Here is an 18,738-nt window from a genome sequence, read left to right as displayed (position 1 = left end):
TTAAATATGTTTTTAGTCCTATAAATATGCGACCCTACAATTTTGGTCCCTCTAAAATTTTTCTTCGAATAATGATCCTCGCAAACTTTTTCATCCGCAATTTTAGTCCCTGCCGTCAAGTTTCATTGACAGAAGCAGACGTGGCACAAATTACGGGAGTTTTAAACCTCCTCTAAACTAACCCAGAAAAAAAGAAAAAAAAAAATTGGTCTGCACCTCCAATTTTGTTGCAGAAACGATTCAAGCATTTAAAAAGATTATTATTGTGTTAAAATTAAAAATAACTAACTTTAAATTTATAAAGACTTATATAAACCAACAAAAAAATCTTACAGATAGTAAAACCAAATAATGCTATAATTGTAGTGATTAAAATCATATTTCAACCTTAATACAAATATTTTTTAATAAACTAGCAGTCATCTCTGTTATGGAAAACCTTTCTATTTCTATGACTTTTAAGTTTTATGGAATGTAGTTAAGTGATGGTGTATAAATTCCTTGCATCATCAATGTATATAAACTTCATCAGCACTACTTTTTCATATCCTAATACTCAAATCTATAAACTTTCAAAAATCATCTTGCCCCTATCTTCACACTTAATTTTCAACTCTTATTTGGAATTTCAATTTTCTAAGAACATCATGAAACATAGTATAAAGTACTAATTAACTAATAAATGTGACAATCTCCATTCTAGCCAACTATTCCAAACTATAACACTAACTCAACAAATTAACATGAAAACTCTTCCACTGAAAAAACCAAAGTAGTTGAACTCCGTCCTCATATATTCAAATCTACCACTTCTCTTCTCCAAAATATGATCCAACCGTTACACTCTATATCAATCATAATCCTTACCTCAATTCAATCAAAACACAAACCATTGAATTGTTTTCAAATGGCATTGATATCATTAACCTTCCTAATTATAATCTCTTCATTAAATTCAATTAATAGACAGATTACTTCATCTTCATGTACATCCTCTATGATTATGATTAGCAGCACTTTCACTCCTTGTGCTTGTTGAAACTGCTGTTTTTAGCACTTCAGTTGGCGTAACCGGTTACGCCTGTTACCGTAACCGGTTACGAACCCGTGAAACAGATTTACTGTAGATGTTGCGTTTGCGTAACCGGTTACGCTGTTTGCCGTAACCGGTTACACTGAAGCCCAACTATTTTTTCTGTTTGTTTTAGGGTGTTTTAAATCATTCCAATCATTTTGTAACTTGTACTATATAAGGAGCTCACTACCCCTATGTTGTGGTTAATGCCAATTCACTATCTCACCCTCAATTACTCTCTCTCTATTATTTCTATTCATTCCTTATTCTTCATCTTCTTCAATTGATCATTTTCCCCATTAAAGAAACCTTAATTTGATTTGTATGTTCCAACATTTGGCATCAAGAGCACTGGTTCTGATCCGATTCCGCTGCAACAATGAGTACCAATGATCGAATCCCATCCAATTTACCGATTCTTGATTCGAAGAATTACGACAAGTGGTATAAGCAAATGAAAGTCTTGTTTGGATATCAAGAAGTTCTCGATATCGTCAACAATGGTGTCACACCTCTTGGGGCTGAACCTACAGCTGCACATCAAGCCACTTTCAGGGAAGAGAAGAAGAAAGATTACAAAGCTCTCTTCTTGATACACTCTTGCGTCGATGGTGATAACTTCGAAAAGGTCGGTGATTGCGAGTCCGCGAGGCAAGCTTGGTTAATTCTTGAGAAAGCATATGCTGGGGCTGCGAAGGCGAAGGTTGTGAGGTTACAAACTCACAAGAGGCAATTTGAGTTAACGCAAATGGAAGAGAAGGAAACGATCAACGATTATGTGACGCGCATTACGCGCCTAGTGAATCAAATCAAGTCGTGTGGGGAAACGATCTTAGAACAGAATGTTGTGTCAAAAATCTTGCGTTCGTTGACGTCAAGATTCGACAACATTGTGGTTGCAATTGAAGAGTCGAAGGACCTTACGTCGCTGAGCAAGGATGAGCTTCAAAGTCCCCTAGAAGCACATGAACAAAGAATGGACGAGAGAGGAAGCGATAAGGCAAAGGCGGAATTAGCTTTGCAAGCTCGTTTCAATGAAAGGAGTAAAGGTTCGAAAGGGAAATGGCCTTCGAAAGGGAAGCAAGGCGATGGTGAACCTAAACATTCGAAGGGACAAAAGGGTGAGAGCAGCAGCTCAAACGGTTATGGTGATCGAAGCAACGCGAGAGGTGAAAAACCAAGAGACATGAGCAAAATACAATGCTGGAAATGCAGGAAACTTGGGCATTTTCAATCAAAGTGTGGTGCTAAACAGCTTGAAACTAAAGGGGATGAAGCCAAGGTTGCTAGGCAAGAGGTGGATGATGAAGCCACACTCTTAATGATGATTACCGATGAGTGCGAAGGCATGGCAGAGGTGCTGGACAGCAGCTGCAAGTCACGGGACAGCAGCTGCAGCAGTGCAGAAAAAGCGACAGTTTTGAGTTCGGAACAAAATGTGATGATTTCGGTTCGTGATGGAACTCAAGGCAAAGAGGAGTGGTACTTAGACTCCGGATGTTCAACGCATATGACGGGAAGAAGAGATTGGTTTGTGCAAATCAATCAAGTGGCGAAAAACAAAGTGAAGTTTGCGGACGATTCCACTCTCATGGCCGAAGGTGTCGGTGATGTGTTGATCGAGAAAAAGGATGGTGGACATTTTATGATCAAGGATGTGCTATATATTCCAGGTATTAAGTGTAGTCTTTTGAGTATTGGTCAATTGCTCGAAAAAGGTTACAATATACGGTTGGAAGATAAGATCTTGCGGGTTGTTGATGCTAGTGGAGTGTTGATCCTAAAGGCTCCCATGGCTACCAATAGGACTTTCAAAGTTGAGCTGAAAGTATTGGAGCATAGGTGCTTAGCTACAGCTGCAAGTAGAGAGGAGTGGTTATGGCATTATCGTCTCGGTCACTTGAATTTTCGTGATCTCAAAGCGTTGCAACAAGAAGGTATGGTTACCGGGCTGCCACACATTAACATTCCAGCTGAGTTGTGTGAGGAATGTGTGAAAGGAAAACAACACAAAGGAAGTTTTAGCAAGAATGCGGGTCATAGGACCAATGAACACCTTGAGGTGGTGTATTCCGATGTTTGTGGACCTATGCAAGTGGACACATTTGGTGGCAATCGATATTTTGTCACGTTCATTGACGATTTTAGTAGAAAGTTGTGGACTTACGTCATCAAGAGAAAGGATGAGGTGTTTGATGTATTCAAAAGGTTTAAGTCCATGGCGGAGAGGCAATGCGGTCGCAAGTTGAAATTTCTCAAAACGGACGGTGGAGGTGAGTATACCTCGGTTGCGTTTGGGAAGTATTGTGATGATGAGGGTATAGTGCGTGAGGTTGTACCACCCTATACGCCGCAGCAAAATGGTATTGCCGAGAGGAAAAATCGCTCGATTATAAACATGGTTCGAAGCATGTTAAGCGGTAAAAGTCTACCGAAGGAACTATGGGGAGAAGCGGTCTCTACAGCCACATACTTATTGAATCGTTGTCCTACAAAGAAGCTTGAGAAGCTTACACCGGAAGAGGCTTGGTGTGGATTCAAACCGAATCTAAGTCATTTGCGTGTATTCGGTTCGGTGGCTTATAAACATGTGCCGGGACAATTGAGAAATTAGTTGGACGACAAGGGAGAAGAAATGCTATTCGTTGGATATCACTCTACAGGCGGTTACAAACTGTTCGATGCGAGAAATCGGAAGATTCAAATTAGTCGAGATGTTATTTTTGAAGAAAATAATAGCAGCAGTCTCAGCGTAACCGGTTACGGCCAGCCAGTACAAACTGGCGTAACCGGTTACGGACAGGAAAAACAGGGCAATAATTCTGCAGAGAACAGCGTAACCGGTTACGGCCAGCCAGTACATACAGGCGTAACCGGTTACGAGCAGAACAGAATTCCAACTGCTGTATTTTTTGATGATCCAGTCAGTCCCGAAACAGTTCCGCAGCCTCCGAATAACGTTCAAACTGAAGAGCACCGTAGAAGATCAACAAGGCAAAGGGTGTTGCCTTCTAGACTCCAAGAATGCGAGAGATTCCAAGATAACGAAGTTAATAATGAAGGTGATTTCGTTCATTTTGCGCTTATGGCCGAATCCGAACCGGTGAATACGGAGGAGGCTCTAAGGGATCCAAAATGGATTTGTGCAATGAAAGAGGAGCTGGAATCAATCGAGAAAAATGGTACTTGGGAGTTAGTTGATCTACATCATGGTAAAAAGCCAATTGGTGTCCGTTGGGTCTTTAAAGTGAAAGCAAATCCGAAGGGCGAGATAATCAAGTATAAGGCTCGATTAGTAGCGAAAGGGTTTTTGCAACGTGAAGGAATAGACTTTGAGGAGGTGTTTGCTCTTGTGGCTAGGCTTGAGACCATCCGATTGGTTGTTGGTATTGCAAACAACAACAATTGAAGCGTTTATCAAATGGACGTCAAATCTGCGTTTTTGAACGGTCCACTTGATGAGGAAGTTTATGTTGGACAGCCCCCTGGTTTTGAAGTAAAGAATCAAGAGATGAGATACTACAAGTTGCATAAAGCCTTGTATGGTTTGAAACAAGCTCCAAGAGCTTGGAACAAACGCATAGATGGCTTCCTTATTGACATTGATTTCAAGCGGTGTGTGTCCGAACATGGTGTATATGTGAGATCAAATGCTAAGGATGGAGTGATAATTCTTTGCTTATATGTGGACGATCTCTTGATTACCGGCAGCTGTGAGGAGAGTATTTCAAGGTTCAAGAAGGAACTCATGAGTGAGTTTGAGATGACGGACCTTGGAATCATGAAATACTTCCTTGGCATAGAGTTCCAAAGGTCAAAAACGGGACTGCTCATGCACCAAAGGAGGTATGCACTTGAGATCTTGAAGAGGTGTGAAATGGAACATTGTAATGTTGCCATTACACCATGTGAAGCAAGGCTACAGCTGTCCAAAAGTGAGGATGAGCAAGATGTTGATCCAACTCAATATCGAAGATTGATTGGATCATTGCGGTATTTGTGCAATACGCGACCGGACTTGGCATTTAGTGTCGGTATTGCGAGTAGATTCATGGAGAGACCAAAGGTATCTCATATGGCAGCTGTCAAGAGGATCCTTAGATATATTAAAGGGACTCTTGGTTGTGGAATTCTCTTTCCGGCATCGGATACGAGCCGAAAGTGTGATTTACTTGGTTTCACCGATTCCAATTGGTGTGGTGATAAGGATGATAGAAAGTCAACGGCTGGATACATCTTTATGCTAGGTAGAACCCCAATCTCTTGGTGTTCGAAAAAGGAACCGGTGGTAGCACTCTCATCTTGTGAGGCCGAGTATATTGCGGCATCGTTGTGTGCTTGCCAAGCCATGTGGCTTATGAATATATTGAAGGAGCTTAATAGTAGTGAGGGTGAGGCTATTACTCTCCTTGTCGACAATGTCTCCGCGATCAACCTTGCGAAGAATCCGATTGCACATGGAAGAAGCAAGCACATAGAGATGCGGTTTCATTATTTGAGGGAGTTAGTGAGCGATGGAAAGTTACGATTGGGGTATTGTCGAAGCGAAGATCAAGTAGCTGACTTATTGACCAAGGGTGTGACCAATGAGGTGTTCAAGAGGCTGAGAAGGAAGCTGAGCATGGTGGACTTGGACCAACTGAAGTGAGGTGGTGTGTTGAAACTGCTGTTTTTAGCACTTCAGTTGGCGTAACCGGTTACGCCTGTTACCGTAACCGGTTACGAACCCGTGAAACATATTTACTGTAGATGTTGCGTTTGCGTAACCGGTTACGCTGTTTGCCGTAACCGGTTACACTGAAGCCCAACTGTTTTTTCTGTTTGTTTTAGGGTGTTTTAAATCATTTCAATCATTTTGTAACTTGTACTATATAAGGAGCTCACTACTCCTATGTTGTGGTTAATGCCAATTCACTATCTCACCCTCAATTACTCTCTCTCTCTATTATTTCTATTCATTCCTTATTCTTCATCTTCTTCAATTGATCATTTTCCCCATTAAAGAAACCTTAATTTGATTTGTATGTTCCAACAGTGCTAACATAATTACAGGAAGCACTAATAATGGATTGTGCTTGTGTTATGATGTCTTCCAATTCCCTTATAAATATGTGAATCATTAAGATCTTTGATTAGTACTAATATGGATTGTGCTTGTGTTATGATGTCTTCCAATTCTCCTTTTTATCAAGTTCTTGCTATGTCTCTTATACAAGCATGTAACATTATTAATGGAGGTTCTGTTCAGTGTAAAGGTGTAAATTCTCCGATTTCAGCTCCAAGTGCTCCAACTCCCTTAAGCTCTCAATGTAGTACAAGTAGATCACAATAGTCCCGCCCTTCTGGTTATCTCTTGCGGTTCGCGTTCGGTTTAAATGCTTTGAAAGTTTGAAACAAACAAATGCTAGCATTCTCGTCCAACCATGGAGCAGGTTTCAATTGAGATTTCAATATCATAATAATTTTTTTAAATGCTTGAATCATTTCTGGAGCAGAACTGGAGGTGCAGGCCAATTTTTTTTTTCTGGATTATTTAGAGGAGGTTTAAAACCCCCGCAATTTGTGTCACTCAGCTTCTGTCAATGAAACTTGACGGCAGGGACCAAAATTGCGAATTGAAAAGTTTGCGAGGACCATTATTCGAAGAAAAATTTTAGAGGGACCAAAATTGCAGGGTCGCATATTTATAAGGACCCCAGACATATTTAATCCTTTACTTTATGTCATTTGTCTGACATCATATGTTATTCTCATCTCTCACTACGCCAAACGACTATTTAATTTCAGTTAATCTTTAATCTCAGTTAATCTCTAATCAGATATGTTTGTTGTGGATTAGGCACTTTAATAGGATACTAAATTTCTCACTTAGTCAAAAAAAATATACAGGATAGAATACATGATAAAGGAGAACATGCTCAACTTAAATATATAAGATAGAATGCATGATAAGGGAGAACATGCCCAACTTAAATATATAAGATAGAATATATGATAAAGTAGAACATGCTCAACTTAAATACCAATATAATATATAACATCAAGAACAATCTGAATAAAATGCATTGCATAGTTTAATCAAACCTTTTGCAAGCATATATTTCAAGTTGCAAATATTATATGAAGTAAATAATTCACCCAAAAAAAATTATATGATGTTGGCGCAATTGGAAAACTTTTTACACATTCCAGTCATACAAACATGGTCACTCTACAACACGACAACAACAACAACAGTATCATTGAATCAACCCTTCTTCTTCCTTCATCTTCAAGTACAAAGAAAAAAGCACCACAAGACACATGGAACTTAGCATACATAATCTACTTCACACTTGGAATCGGTTACTTATTCCCATGGAATTCATTCATTACAGCTGTTGACTACTTCTCTTACCTTTACCCTCAAGCAAGCGTTGACCGTATTTTTGCTATAGTTTCCACACTCATTAGTCTTTCTGGTCTCTTCCTCATCATCCTTAACGGACACAAATCTCATGCTTATGTAAGGATCAATGTCGGCCTTGCTTTGTTTGTTGTTTCTCTAGTTATTGTTCCTTTGCTTGATGTTGTTTATGTTAAGGGTCGTGTTGGGTTGAATAATGGATTCTATGTTACTGTTGGGGCGGTTGGAGTTTCCAGTGTGGCTAATGCTTTGGTGCAGGGTTCTGTTGTTGGATCCGCCGGTGAGTTGCCGGAGAGATACACGCAGGCTGTCGTCGTTGGAAATTCTGCATCTGGTATCTTATCTTATACTATTCTGTCACACAGTTACAATTTTGGGCTAATTTTTATATTAAGATTGCAATTATTGCGTAAATTTGAAGACAAGATTAGAACATAAAATTGATTCAGTTAAATTGATTCTTACAACAACTGAAATTGTTTTGTACTTCAGGTATACTTGTTTCTTTCCTGAGGATATTTACGAAAGCTGTTTACACACAGGATGAGTCCGGCTTGCAAAAGAGTGCAAATGTCTACTTTTTTGTATCAATTGTGACAATGTTAATATGCATAGTTTTATACAATGTAGCACAAAAGCTTCCTGTTATGAAGTACTATAACGAACTTAAGATTCAAGCAATCGCTGCGGAGGAAGACGTCGGTCCTTTGACAGGATCTGTATGGAGGTTAACTGTATGGGATACTGTAAGAACAATCAAGTGGTATGGATTTGGCATCATGCTCATTTACGTTGTGACACTTGCGATATTTCCGGGTTACATTACGGAGGATGTCCACTCACAGGTTCTTAAGGATTGGTATCCGATTCTCTTGATTACTTGCTTTAATGTGTTCGACTTTGTTGGCAAAAGTCTTACTGCAGTATACCTATTAAAGAATGCGAAAATTGCAGTAGGTTGTTGCATAGTGAGACTGTTGTTTTTCCCTCTTTTTTTTGGATGCTTGCACGGTCCGAAATTCTTCCGGACAGAGATTTCAGTGACATTGCTGACTTGTCTCTTAGGGCTTACAAATGGATACTTGACTAGTGTGTTGATGATTTTGGCTCCTAAAACTGTAAAGTTGCAGCATGCAGAGATTGCAGGGATTGTGAGTGTGTTGTTCTTAGTTTTTGGTTTGGCTGTTGGGTCTATTGTATCTTGGTTTTGGGTCATTTGACCAGAAAAAATGTATATATAGGGACTCGAAAACCTATATGTACCATGGCTTCACTACACCAGAAGTCAAAACTTGGATAGGTTTCATTATCTTGATTTTTGAAAAATGTAAAATTTGTAAGCTTTACCTGTTATAATCTTTGTCAAATTCTAATGAACTATAGTATTAGCATTGAACTGTATAAAGGAATGCTTTCTGTAGAACCATTTTTGCAAGAACCATACGCAACATGATGGTTCCTTAATCTCTTTTCATTCCTTTCATGGTTTGCAAACAAAATTTAAAGCGTCACTTAGGATCTGTTTGGAAGCTTTAGTTTCTGTTACTATGCAAAGGTTTATAAGAAATATGATTAAAAGTGAATGAAATGTAATGAATGGAATGTATAAATCATTGATCCATAGATGATACTTGATTTGCTTTGTATTCTACTTCTTACGCAACTTAGTATGATGAGACTTGTTTGTGAGGACCAGATATTCAAGTTGATGAAGAATCTTGCAGATAAACTTATCCAAATTGAATCTTCTTTGGAAAGTATAGAACTAACAATTTCAATGTTATGTCATGGTTATGTTTTGAGTGTGATATCATTGTTAATTCATAGAAGAGTTATAAATCAGAAACTAATTAGCAAAAATATCAGAACAAATATTGACATGACTGAGTTTCAAGCTGCGATTTATGGTGAAACATGGTGGAATATATCTTATTTGATTCAGTTTACAAATTGGTATTCGGCATGAAAGCGAATGTAAGGTAATCTATTTTCCTGGAGCAACTACCAAACTACAAAACCAGTATCATAATTTATGAGGGGTATATAAGACACAACACTAACATGGCCTGCTAAATTACATGAAAAATAACTATTTTAACTATTATTACAATAGATATTTCACCATGTATGGCCCTTCAAGTTCATATCCCAATTTTCGGTAGTAATGGCGCGTGCCAACCCCAGAAATTACACCTATCTTAGTTGATCTGTGTTCTTTCCAAGCAATCCGTTCAGCCTCCTCCATAAGAAGCGTACCATAACCCTGTAAACAATAATTTTGATCAAAAGTAGGTCATACAAAAGGACATGTTTTTGGATATTATATATGACTAAAGAATTTTATATGCACTAATAATGGCTCTGCAGCTTCCATAAATCCAAAAGCAAAAAAACCCAGTAATTCCAGTCAGATAGTCTTATCCAATAGAACCGTGTGAAGATTCTTATTGATCTCACGTGTCGGTGTCATTGATGTATTAGCATGACAGTATTACCTGGTGTTGTAGCTTGTCAGAATCCCTTCCATGAACTGGTACAGCGGTTCCATAAACATGGAGCTCCCGAATAATAGAACATTTTCCCATAAGCTCTGGACAAGTAGTGTTTCGGCCACATCTTCGCAGTCTCAACAAACCAACGAGGATATCCTGTTTAATAGCAGACAGCACAACCAAAGTCATGACTATGTTTCATCAACAACAAAAAATCAAATTAAATATAAGAACGGATTAAGAGATGTCCCCTTGATTTACAATAAACAAAGAAAAATATGCACAACAGGAACAATGCCAGCTACAAACTAGGCTCACGTGAGTCATGTCTTACAACTCTTAAAAGCACAAAATGATGAAATACACAAGGATAGGCACTACATTAACAAGAGCCTAAGGGAAGAAGGGTAAAATACCTGCCGCGTATCTTCATATGACAGAAATGTTTCCCAACCTTCATTTGCTGTATAATCACGACGAACAAGTTCAACCTCTTCTGGCTTAATTTGGTGATGAATATCCTGCAAAAAAATACAGAATGTCAGTTGATGCCCGAAAGAAATACCAGTACACAAAGTGTCTCAAGAAACATAAATCTTTATTATATAAAATTCCCAAACGAGATTGGTTCTAGATAATCACCTGAATTCCAGCTTCTCTGGTCCGAACATCACGACATTTTAATCCCAAATCTTCCATTCTAGCTAATGCTAACTCCCTTAGATTCCCTTTCTCAACCCCAGAAGTAACCAAAGGCATCGGAATATCGCGCTGAACTCTATAAACACGTGTCCACGGAGGTACCATTGCAAGGATCCTTGCTATGATGTCCACAAGTTGCTCAGGTGGATAATTTCTATACCTACAATAAAATTAACAAACAAATTGACTTTCTACATGCCTTTTTAATCCAGATTAAAATGAGATAAAAATTAAAGATTTTAAGAAAGAAACATTTGTAAGAATACATCACATTTGATAGGTACCTGCCAGTTTTCCAGAGCTCATAAAGCCCAGTTCCGCGAATTACAAGAGTGGGGTATATTTTAAGCCCATCTGCTCTAAACTTGGGACTTTCAAAAAACTCTCGGAAACTTTCCATGTCCCTTTCAACACCAACATTTGGAAGATCAGGCATCATGTGAGCAACAACCTAAAGCAAAAGCCAAAAAAGAAAGTTGCTTAATATCCAACACACATATTCAGCATAAGGAGTATATAGGAGAATAGTTTGACAAAACAAAGCTGTGACTGAAGGTACAGATTGATAAGACCGACACAAACCTTGAAACCGGCATCTTTAGCCAGGCAAAAACAATCAGCTACAGCAGCAACAGTATGTCCTCTATTAGTGTCACGGGCAACATCCTCATAGGTACTTTGAACTCCAATCTCCAATCGTGTACAACCATAAGAAAGCATCTGTCGCAAATGTGGCCCGAGACAATAATCTGGCCTCCTGAGAAATTTAAGAAATGCAAAACTTGATAAGCTGCTCACTGATGCGTTGCCTTAACTAAAACTATTTAACATTTACCCAAAGGTTCCAACTTCCACGTATATAATCATTGATATGGTCAAACACGAAATGCATTAAAAACCTAGAAAATCATAACTAAACCACTTTATTACAACAATAAAAACATTCTTCTTAAATAAGAGAAATTCAGTGACATGAATCAAATGGCACTGTAATGTCTTCCTATGAATAATGACTAATCATGTAAACTAAATTCCATCTTAATAGCCTGATTTGTAGTTTTTCTTGGTCTCTCTCAAGTTCTAACTATATAAATAACCTCCATATGATTCATTCTTCCTATAATAGTTTCTAAAAGTGTTCTCCCCACATGTCCAAATACCACAAAAAGTCCAAAGCACTACTCTAATCAAAATTTTACACAGCAAAAACTCAAAATTTAACATTTGTTGCAACATGCAAATTATAAAACGGCAGGCAACTCACGTTTCAATTGTCATGCCAATACACTTGGTTGCACTATGCTCAGAATACGTTACCGCCTCCTCTACATTAGCAGAGGTGTGACCCGACAAAGCATCATGAAGATTCCTTATAAAGTAATCACGGTAATCCGCCGGAAGAGACATGAAAGTTCCACCCATTAATATAAACTCAACCTGAAACCAATCAACCATACACACAAACACATTACAATCAACTACATTCACACATATTTCATGCACTTCGATCATTCTATAGACAATAATTGAGCTACAAACCTTGTCTACACTGTGACCTAATCGCTTGAGCTGATCTATCCTACCTCTTGTCTGAACATAAGGGTTATACCTAAATCCAAACCAAACAATAAATCATCAAATTAGCATTTAGCATTTTAATTTTCAAAGAAAATGAAAGGAAAACTAACCTCGCTCGAATTGCGCGCATACTGGTAGGTTCATAACCTGTGTAAGACTGAGTACTATATTCAAAATCCGAATCAGGACCACCAGGGCAGTAGACACAAATGTTACCAGTGGTAGCAATGTGAGGACACCGGTGAGGCTTCGACATGACAGCAACAACGGCGATTCCAGAAGCAGTTCGGACGGGTTTAGCTCGGAGTTTAGGGAGGAGAACCTCTCGTTCGGAGTCAGGTAGAGCGGCGATCATCTCGACGAGTTTGGGGGCGCGTGAGAGGCCGTACTTACGGCACGCGGCGGACTTGAGAGCGTTGAGATCCACTTTGTGGCCTTTGTGAGATAGGTCGACCATGGAGTTTACTATCTCTGCTATGGCTCGCACGCGCGCTTCCTCTTCGGTGAGGCCGTGGCCTTCGAAGCCGCCCTTACCTGGTCGTGGTGCCTTTCTCGCCTCTGCTACCATTGCAGCCGCCATCGAACTGCAAACACCAAAAGAATCAACTGTTGAAGATTCTGCGTTGCGCTTTCTATCTGCAAAATTTGGAGGGAAATCTGTACTCGTGATTTTAGGTTTTAGGGTTTTGGTTGGGTTACAGTCATACTGACGAAGGAGACGCACTTTGAAAGGAACCGGAGTTTTTTATTGTTCATATTTTTCGAAAAAAAAAATAAATAAATAATAACCAAAGTTTCGAAAAAATTCTCAAACTAATTACTTTAAAAAAAAATGGTCACATCGAGGACGAGCCACTCTATGTGGCGCGTGCATAAAATCGGTAAGGAGACGTCACACTGCATGACACATGCTTCTCTGACAAGTCATGCAATGTGGCATATGCATGTGTCTGTTACAATGTAAGAGTTAAAGCATGTCTCTGTTACAATGCAGGAGTCATTCAGTTTGATTCCTCAGTTGTTTTGAATTTTTTATTTTTATTTATTTATTAATAAAAATAATAATAAATTAAAATGAAAAATAAATGATTATAATATTGCTTGAAAAATGAAATACACAACGATTGGATTTTTTTCACTGACCCCGTCCCTGTTCTCGTCTACCCAAACGCCCTCTAGTTAAACCATAATGATTCCGTATTTGTGGTATATTCTGAGTCGCTTGATGTAGAGGTGGATGTGATGTTCCCGGTACAACATTTGGATCATACAACTCCTCAATCATTTCTCCCCAGCTTACATTGCTTCCAAAGAGTTCAGTGTTCATCGTGTTGGTTGGGTTAGGTTGGTAGGGTGGTTGGTAGAATTAGGATGTTGAATCGTTGGGAAAATGAAGTAATGGTTTTTGTGGTGTTTGAAAGAAATGTGATGGATGGGTGTTGTAATGGTGTGATGTTTGGATGTAGATTGGTTTAGTGTTATGGTAGGGTGGGGAGGTATCATATATATCATTGGTGTTATGGTAAGATGTGGTGTCAACATATTGTTGGTGGTGGTCCGGGTAAGGCTATTGGTTTTGTGTTTGTGTGTGTCGCATGAACTGTTGGCGTGTTTGGATGGATGTGGCAGCGTAAGGTTGTTGGGTATGGGTGGAAGTGGTGGCGTAATGTTGTTGGGTTTGGGTGGGGTGGTGATGTTGTTGGGTTTGGTACGGTTGTGGGTTTTGTTGTTGGGCGTATAATGCAGCTCTTTGTCGAAATTTGCAAAAAACAAATTTGTAGGAACTAATGTATACCAACGCATGTAACGCATAGTTGGCAACATAACTTCTGGGTTGATTAGATCGGTTAAGACCAGGTTACGTCGGTGCCTCCATTGACGACATTGCAGCCTAGCCAAAGATCTCACATCAGCATATCCCCATTGGTCGTCTACTATTAATTGATGTCAATCCCCTAAAGATGTCGAGGGTTCTGGGATACCTTGTTGCATGTCGAACTGCAGTTTCACAAATTGACTATGGTGCATCTCCACCGTAGTGAACCTGGTAATTGTTGTTTTTGCAGTTTAAACAGCAACATCTTTAGGGTTAATTGCATGGTCATGGTTGATACCAAGATACGACCTCTAGACAAACTGTAGAGGAAATATACATTAATATATATATATATATATATATATATATATATATATATATATATATATATATATATATAAATAATATTAAACTAAATTAATGAAATGTTTAGTTGCAATACATGTTCGGGTCCAACATGATCTAAAAGATTTTGATATTGTTCTATAGCATTTCTAGGATTTTTGTTGTAGGCAGAGGCGGAGGTATGTGTGGACAGGGGGGGGCCACGGCCACCCCAAGTTTTTTTTTAATTTTTTAATGTATGTGAAAATACAAAAATACCCTTAATGAAATTAAATATTTACAACCTTGCCACTCAACCCTAAAATTCTCTTCTTCTCCCATATTACGGCAATTTCCCCTCTTTCTCACTTTTTTGATTAAAAACATAAACTCTCTCCCTCTTTCTCTCCTTTTACTACTCTTCCATTGCTTGTCTTACATATTTGTTCTTTTTTCTCCAGCTCTTGAGATTGAGGATTAGAGGTTAGTTTCTTTACATTACTGACAATTAAAGCAAGTGAATTTTGTGATAAGTCTGAAGGGCCAGAGGCGGAGGTATGTGTGGACAGGGGGGGGCCACGGCCACCCCAAGTTTTTTTTTAATTTTTTTTAATGTATGTGAAAATACAAAAATACCCTTAATGAAATTAAATATTTACAACCTTGCCACTCAACCCTAAAATTCTCTTCTTCTCCCATATTACGGCAATTTCCCCTCTTTCTCACTTTTTTGATTAAAAACATAAACTCTCTCCCTCTTTCTCTCCTTTTACTACTCTTCCATTGCTTGTCTTACATATTTGTTCTTTTTTCTCCAGCTCTTGAGATTGAGGATTAAAGGTTAGTTTCTTTACATTACTAACAATTAAAGCAAGTGAATTTTGTGATAAGTCTGAAGGGCTATGTATGTTCTGCTAGTGATTAGATAATAAACCAGTTTCATATTTTCTATTATACTTGGAACTCATTTTTTGCTTAATAATTCATTGTTGTAGGCCATTTCAAATGCTGTAGCTACGATTAGAGCCACCGCCACCGACAAGAAAAGTCCAAGAGAGGCTATTGAATTTGTTTTACAGCTATTAAAGGTTTTTGTTTAAGTTTTAGATGCAATTGTATTTATGATTTTTGAGTTTATATATAAAACTTTTGGTATAAAATGTAATATTAATTGTATATTATGAAACCAATGTCTTGTATACAATGTTTTGCTTTTTAGATGTTTCATTTGGTTTGCTACTGTTGCTGTTTTATATTGTTGCTGTTTTATATTGTTGCTACTGTTGCTGTTTTATTTGTTTTAGATGTCTTGTATACAACCTTAGATTAAATTATAATATGGTTGCTAATTTAACTTAGGAGAATAAACAATCTTAAATTTAGGTTATAATTATAATATGGTTGTTAAAGTGTATTTTTCTTATGATTTTGTAGGACAAGATTGATGATGAAGAGTAGAAAAATTGATTCTTTTTTCAAGAGGAAAGAAAGAGATGAAGAAAATAATGCTTCTATATCAGAACCTCAAACAGTTTTAGAGAATCCAAGAATTGAAGAAAATGTGAATAGAGTTTACCCGGATCCGGATGACATTGAGAATTCTTTAGAACGTGATCCTGGAAAACGTCCTTCAATGTGGGAATATCCACTAAACCAAATGGATGAAATACGGAGAGCTTATTTGAAATGGGGTCCATATCAAATTCAATTAGAGCAATATCCATTGTCTGGTAAAGAAGACCATAAAAGAAGATTTCAATATGCTTGGTTTAGCATTTTTCCTTCATGGTTAGAATATTCACCTTCAGAAGATGCGTCTTATTGTTTACCATGCTATCTTTTTAGCAAAAGACCAAGTGGTCGTCCGGGTTCAGATGTCTTCATTTCTACAGGTTTTAGAAGTTGGAAGAAAGTTAGAAATGGAAAGAATTGTGCCTTTCTTAAACACATAGGGATGGATCCTTGTTCACCACACAACAATGCTATGAAAGCTTGTCAAGACTTGTTGAATCAAGATGGGCACATTAGGAACATTGTTCAAGCTCAAAGTTTGATTGACATTAAGAAGAATCGATTACGTCTCAAGACTTCAATTGACTCAGTTCGTTGGTTAACTTTTCAAGCTTGTGCTTTTAGAGGTCATGATGAAAGTAAAGAATCATTAAACCAAGGTAATTTTCTTCAATTGATAAAACTCTTGGCATGTTACAATGATGAAGTTGCAAAAGTTGTGTTAGAAAATGCTCCATCTAATAGCAAGTATACTTCACATCACATTCAAAAAGAGATCTTGCATATTCTCTCAAGTAGGGTGAAAAAGCATATACGTGAAGAGATTGGTGATTCTAAATTCTGTATTCTTGTAGATGAAGCTCGTGATGAATCTAAAAAAGAGCAAATGTCTCTTGTTTTAAGATTTGTTGATAAAGATGGTTTCATACAAGAGAGGTTTTTTGGTCTTGCACGTGTTCATGACACTACATCTTTAACTCTTAAGCAAAAAGTATGTGATATACTTTCTCAACATGACCTTGATGTTTCTAACATTCGTGGTCAAGGATATGATGGTGCTAGCAATATGAGAGGAGAATGGAACGGTTTACAAGCATTATTTATGAAGGATTGTCCTTATGCCTATTATGTTCATTGTTTTGCTCATCGGTTGCAACTTGCCTTAGTTACTGCAGCAAGAGAAGTTAAACCAATTCATCAATTCTTTGATAAGATAACTCTTATTGTGAATGTTGTTTGTTCTTCTACAAAGCGCCATGATGAGTTACAAGCTTCTCAATTAGAGGAAATTGAACATTTGTTAGAGATTGGTGAGATTGTAACTGGTAGAGGTGAAAATCAAATTGGTACTTTGAGACGTGCTGGGGATACTCGTTGGGGATCACACTACTCTTCTATTTCTAGCTTGATCAATATGTATGAAGCAACTTGTACCGTTTCTAAAAAATTTGCAAAGGAGGGATCAAATTATGCTTCACGTGGAGATGCTGATAGTGCTTACAATCACTTGAAGTCGTTTGATTTTATATTCATATTGCATCTGATGAAAGAGATCATGAGTGTCACAAATATGCTCTGTCAAGCCTTACAACAACAATCCCAGGATGTAGTTAATGCTATGCATTTGGTTTGTACAACAAAAACTCTTATTCAAGAATTGAGAGAAGATGGTTGGGATAAATTGTTTACTTGTGTGAAGTCTTTTTGTGAAAAGCATAATATTGAGATTCCTGATCTTGATGATGTTCATTCAACAACAAGATTTGGTCGTTCTCGTCTTGAAGAGAATCAGGTAACCATTGAGCATTATTTTAGAGTTGAAATATTTTTTACTACCATTGACAAACAACTACAAGAGTTGAATAGCAGATTTAGTGAGCAAGCCATTGATTTGTTAACTCTAAGTTGTGCTTTATCTCCCAAGGATAACTATAAGGCTTTTAACTTTGATATTATTTGCACTCTAGTTGAAAAATATTATCCTATGGACTTTAATGAGCAAGAGAGAATTAATTTGCAATTTCAACTTCGACATTTTATTATTGACGCTCGTCAAGCAACGAGTTTGAAGAATTTATCAACTATTCAAGACTTGTGTTCCTCTATGGTTGCAACTAGAAAGAATGAAATTTACTATTTGATTGATAGATTGGTCCGCCTTGTCATGACTCTTCCTGTATCTACGGCCACTACTGAAAGATCTTTTTCGGCAATGAAAATTATCAAGACAAGATTGAGAAGTAAAATGGAAGCTGATTTTTTAGGAGATAGCATGATGATTCACATTGAAAGAGAAATTGCTGCAAACATTGATTCTGAGACTATTATTGATGATTTCAAGCTACTCAAAGAACGTAGAGCATTGTTATAAGGTATTTTTAAGTTACACACTTTGAAAATTTCATGTTCAGCTTTATGTTTATTATAACTTAAATATTTTATATACATTATGGTATGAATATTTGATCTATAAATTATAATTTAATTTTGTGGCCACCCCAAACTTTATAGTCTGGCTCCGCCACTGGTTGTAGGTCATCCCTGGAACAGACCACATATACCAAAAATTGAGAAAAATAAACATTTGTAGTTGTTTATAATTTAAAGTAACTAAATTGAATATTGTTGTAAACTTACTTTGTCACTGTTGAAGTATGTCTTAAAATTTTTGTTGATAAAGAGAAAGAGAACATGTTTTGAGATTGCCATAAATCAGAAAATAAAAAAGTAGTCGAGTTCGAGCGATTTACGGGTATCGGGTTCGGTCGGTTCAGTTCATTGATTCATTCTTTAATGTTAGAATATTTTATATTAATTTAGAAATCATATAAAT

The 18,738-nt window shown here is 37.5% G+C and overlaps 3 protein-coding genes across 4 annotated transcripts; 2 read left to right on the top strand and 1 right to left on the bottom strand.

The window, feature by feature from the left end:
• Nucleotides 1-7,180: 7,180 nt before the first annotated feature.
• On the top strand, nt 7,181-9,166 carry LOC131643336 (equilibrative nucleotide transporter 1-like). 2 transcript variants are annotated; one of them, XM_058913534.1, is made up of 3 exons: nt 7,181-7,580; nt 7,740-7,815; nt 7,974-9,166. In XM_058913534.1, exons 1-3 carry the CDS (start codon nt 7,278-7,280, stop codon nt 8,699-8,701), a joined length of 1,107 nt encoding a protein of 368 aa, XP_058769517.1. In that variant the 5' UTR covers nt 7,181-7,277; the 3' UTR covers nt 8,702-9,166. The 2 variants fall into 2 exon arrangements, with proteins under 2 accessions (XP_058769517.1, XP_058769516.1); XM_058913533.1 differs by having other exon boundaries at nt 7,181-7,815.
• Nucleotides 9,167-9,355: 189 nt separating this feature from the next.
• Nucleotides 9,356-12,984, bottom strand: LOC131643335 (elongator complex protein 3). The gene is made up of 9 exons (XM_058913532.1): nt 12,364-12,984; nt 12,215-12,284; nt 11,940-12,112; nt 11,258-11,432; nt 10,960-11,126; nt 10,616-10,835; nt 10,390-10,494; nt 9,977-10,129; nt 9,356-9,744 (listed from the first exon to the last, which is right to left on the bottom strand). The coding sequence occupies exons 1-9, from the start codon at nt 12,831-12,833 to the stop codon at nt 9,586-9,588; spliced, it is 1,692 nt and encodes a 563-aa protein (XP_058769515.1). The 5' UTR covers nt 12,834-12,984; the 3' UTR covers nt 9,356-9,585.
• A 1,809-nt stretch (nt 12,985-14,793) lies between these two features.
• Nucleotides 14,794-18,397, top strand: LOC131610709 (uncharacterized). The gene is made up of 3 exons (XM_058882736.1): nt 14,794-14,876; nt 15,389-15,481; nt 15,828-18,397. The coding sequence occupies exon 3, from the start codon at nt 15,838-15,840 to the stop codon at nt 18,274-18,276; it is 2,439 nt and encodes an 812-aa protein (XP_058738719.1). The 5' UTR covers nt 14,794-14,876; nt 15,389-15,481; nt 15,828-15,837; the 3' UTR covers nt 18,277-18,397.
• The last annotated feature ends 341 nt before the right edge of the window (nt 18,398-18,738 follow it).

The sequence above is a fragment of the Vicia villosa genome, linkage group LG1 (genome assembly GCF_029867415.1).
Source record: "Vicia villosa cultivar HV-30 ecotype Madison, WI linkage group LG1, Vvil1.0, whole genome shotgun sequence".
NCBI lineage: Eukaryota > Viridiplantae > Streptophyta > Magnoliopsida > Fabales > Fabaceae > Vicia > Vicia villosa.
The sequence above is the reverse complement of the archived record's forward strand: the minus strand, read 5'-3'. Positions and strand labels throughout refer to the sequence as shown.

Excerpts from the sequence above, each read along its gene's own strand:
- LOC131610709 (XM_058882736.1), top strand. The coding sequence starts at position 15,838 with ATGATGAAGAGTAGAAAAATTGATTCTTTTTTCAAGAGGAAAGAAAGA.
- LOC131643335 (XM_058913532.1), bottom strand. The coding sequence starts at position 12,833 with ATGGCGGCTGCAATGGTAGCAGAGGCGAGAAAGGCACCACGACCAGGT. Across the intron at positions 12,113-12,214 it reads TAGGTCACAGTGTAGACAAG|GTTGAGTTTATATTAATGGG; the intron begins GTTTGTAGCTCA and ends GATTGGTTTCAG. Across the intron at positions 10,836-10,959 it reads GAGCTCTGGAAAACTGGCAG|GTATAGAAATTATCCACCTG; the intron begins GTACCTATCAAA and ends ATTTTATTGTAG.
- LOC131643336 (XM_058913533.1), top strand. The coding sequence starts at position 7,278 with ATGGTCACTCTACAACACGACAACAACAACAACAGTATCATTGAATCA. Across the intron at positions 7,816-7,973 it reads CGTTGGAAATTCTGCATCTG|GTATACTTGTTTCTTTCCTG; the intron begins GTATCTTATCTT and ends TTTGTACTTCAG.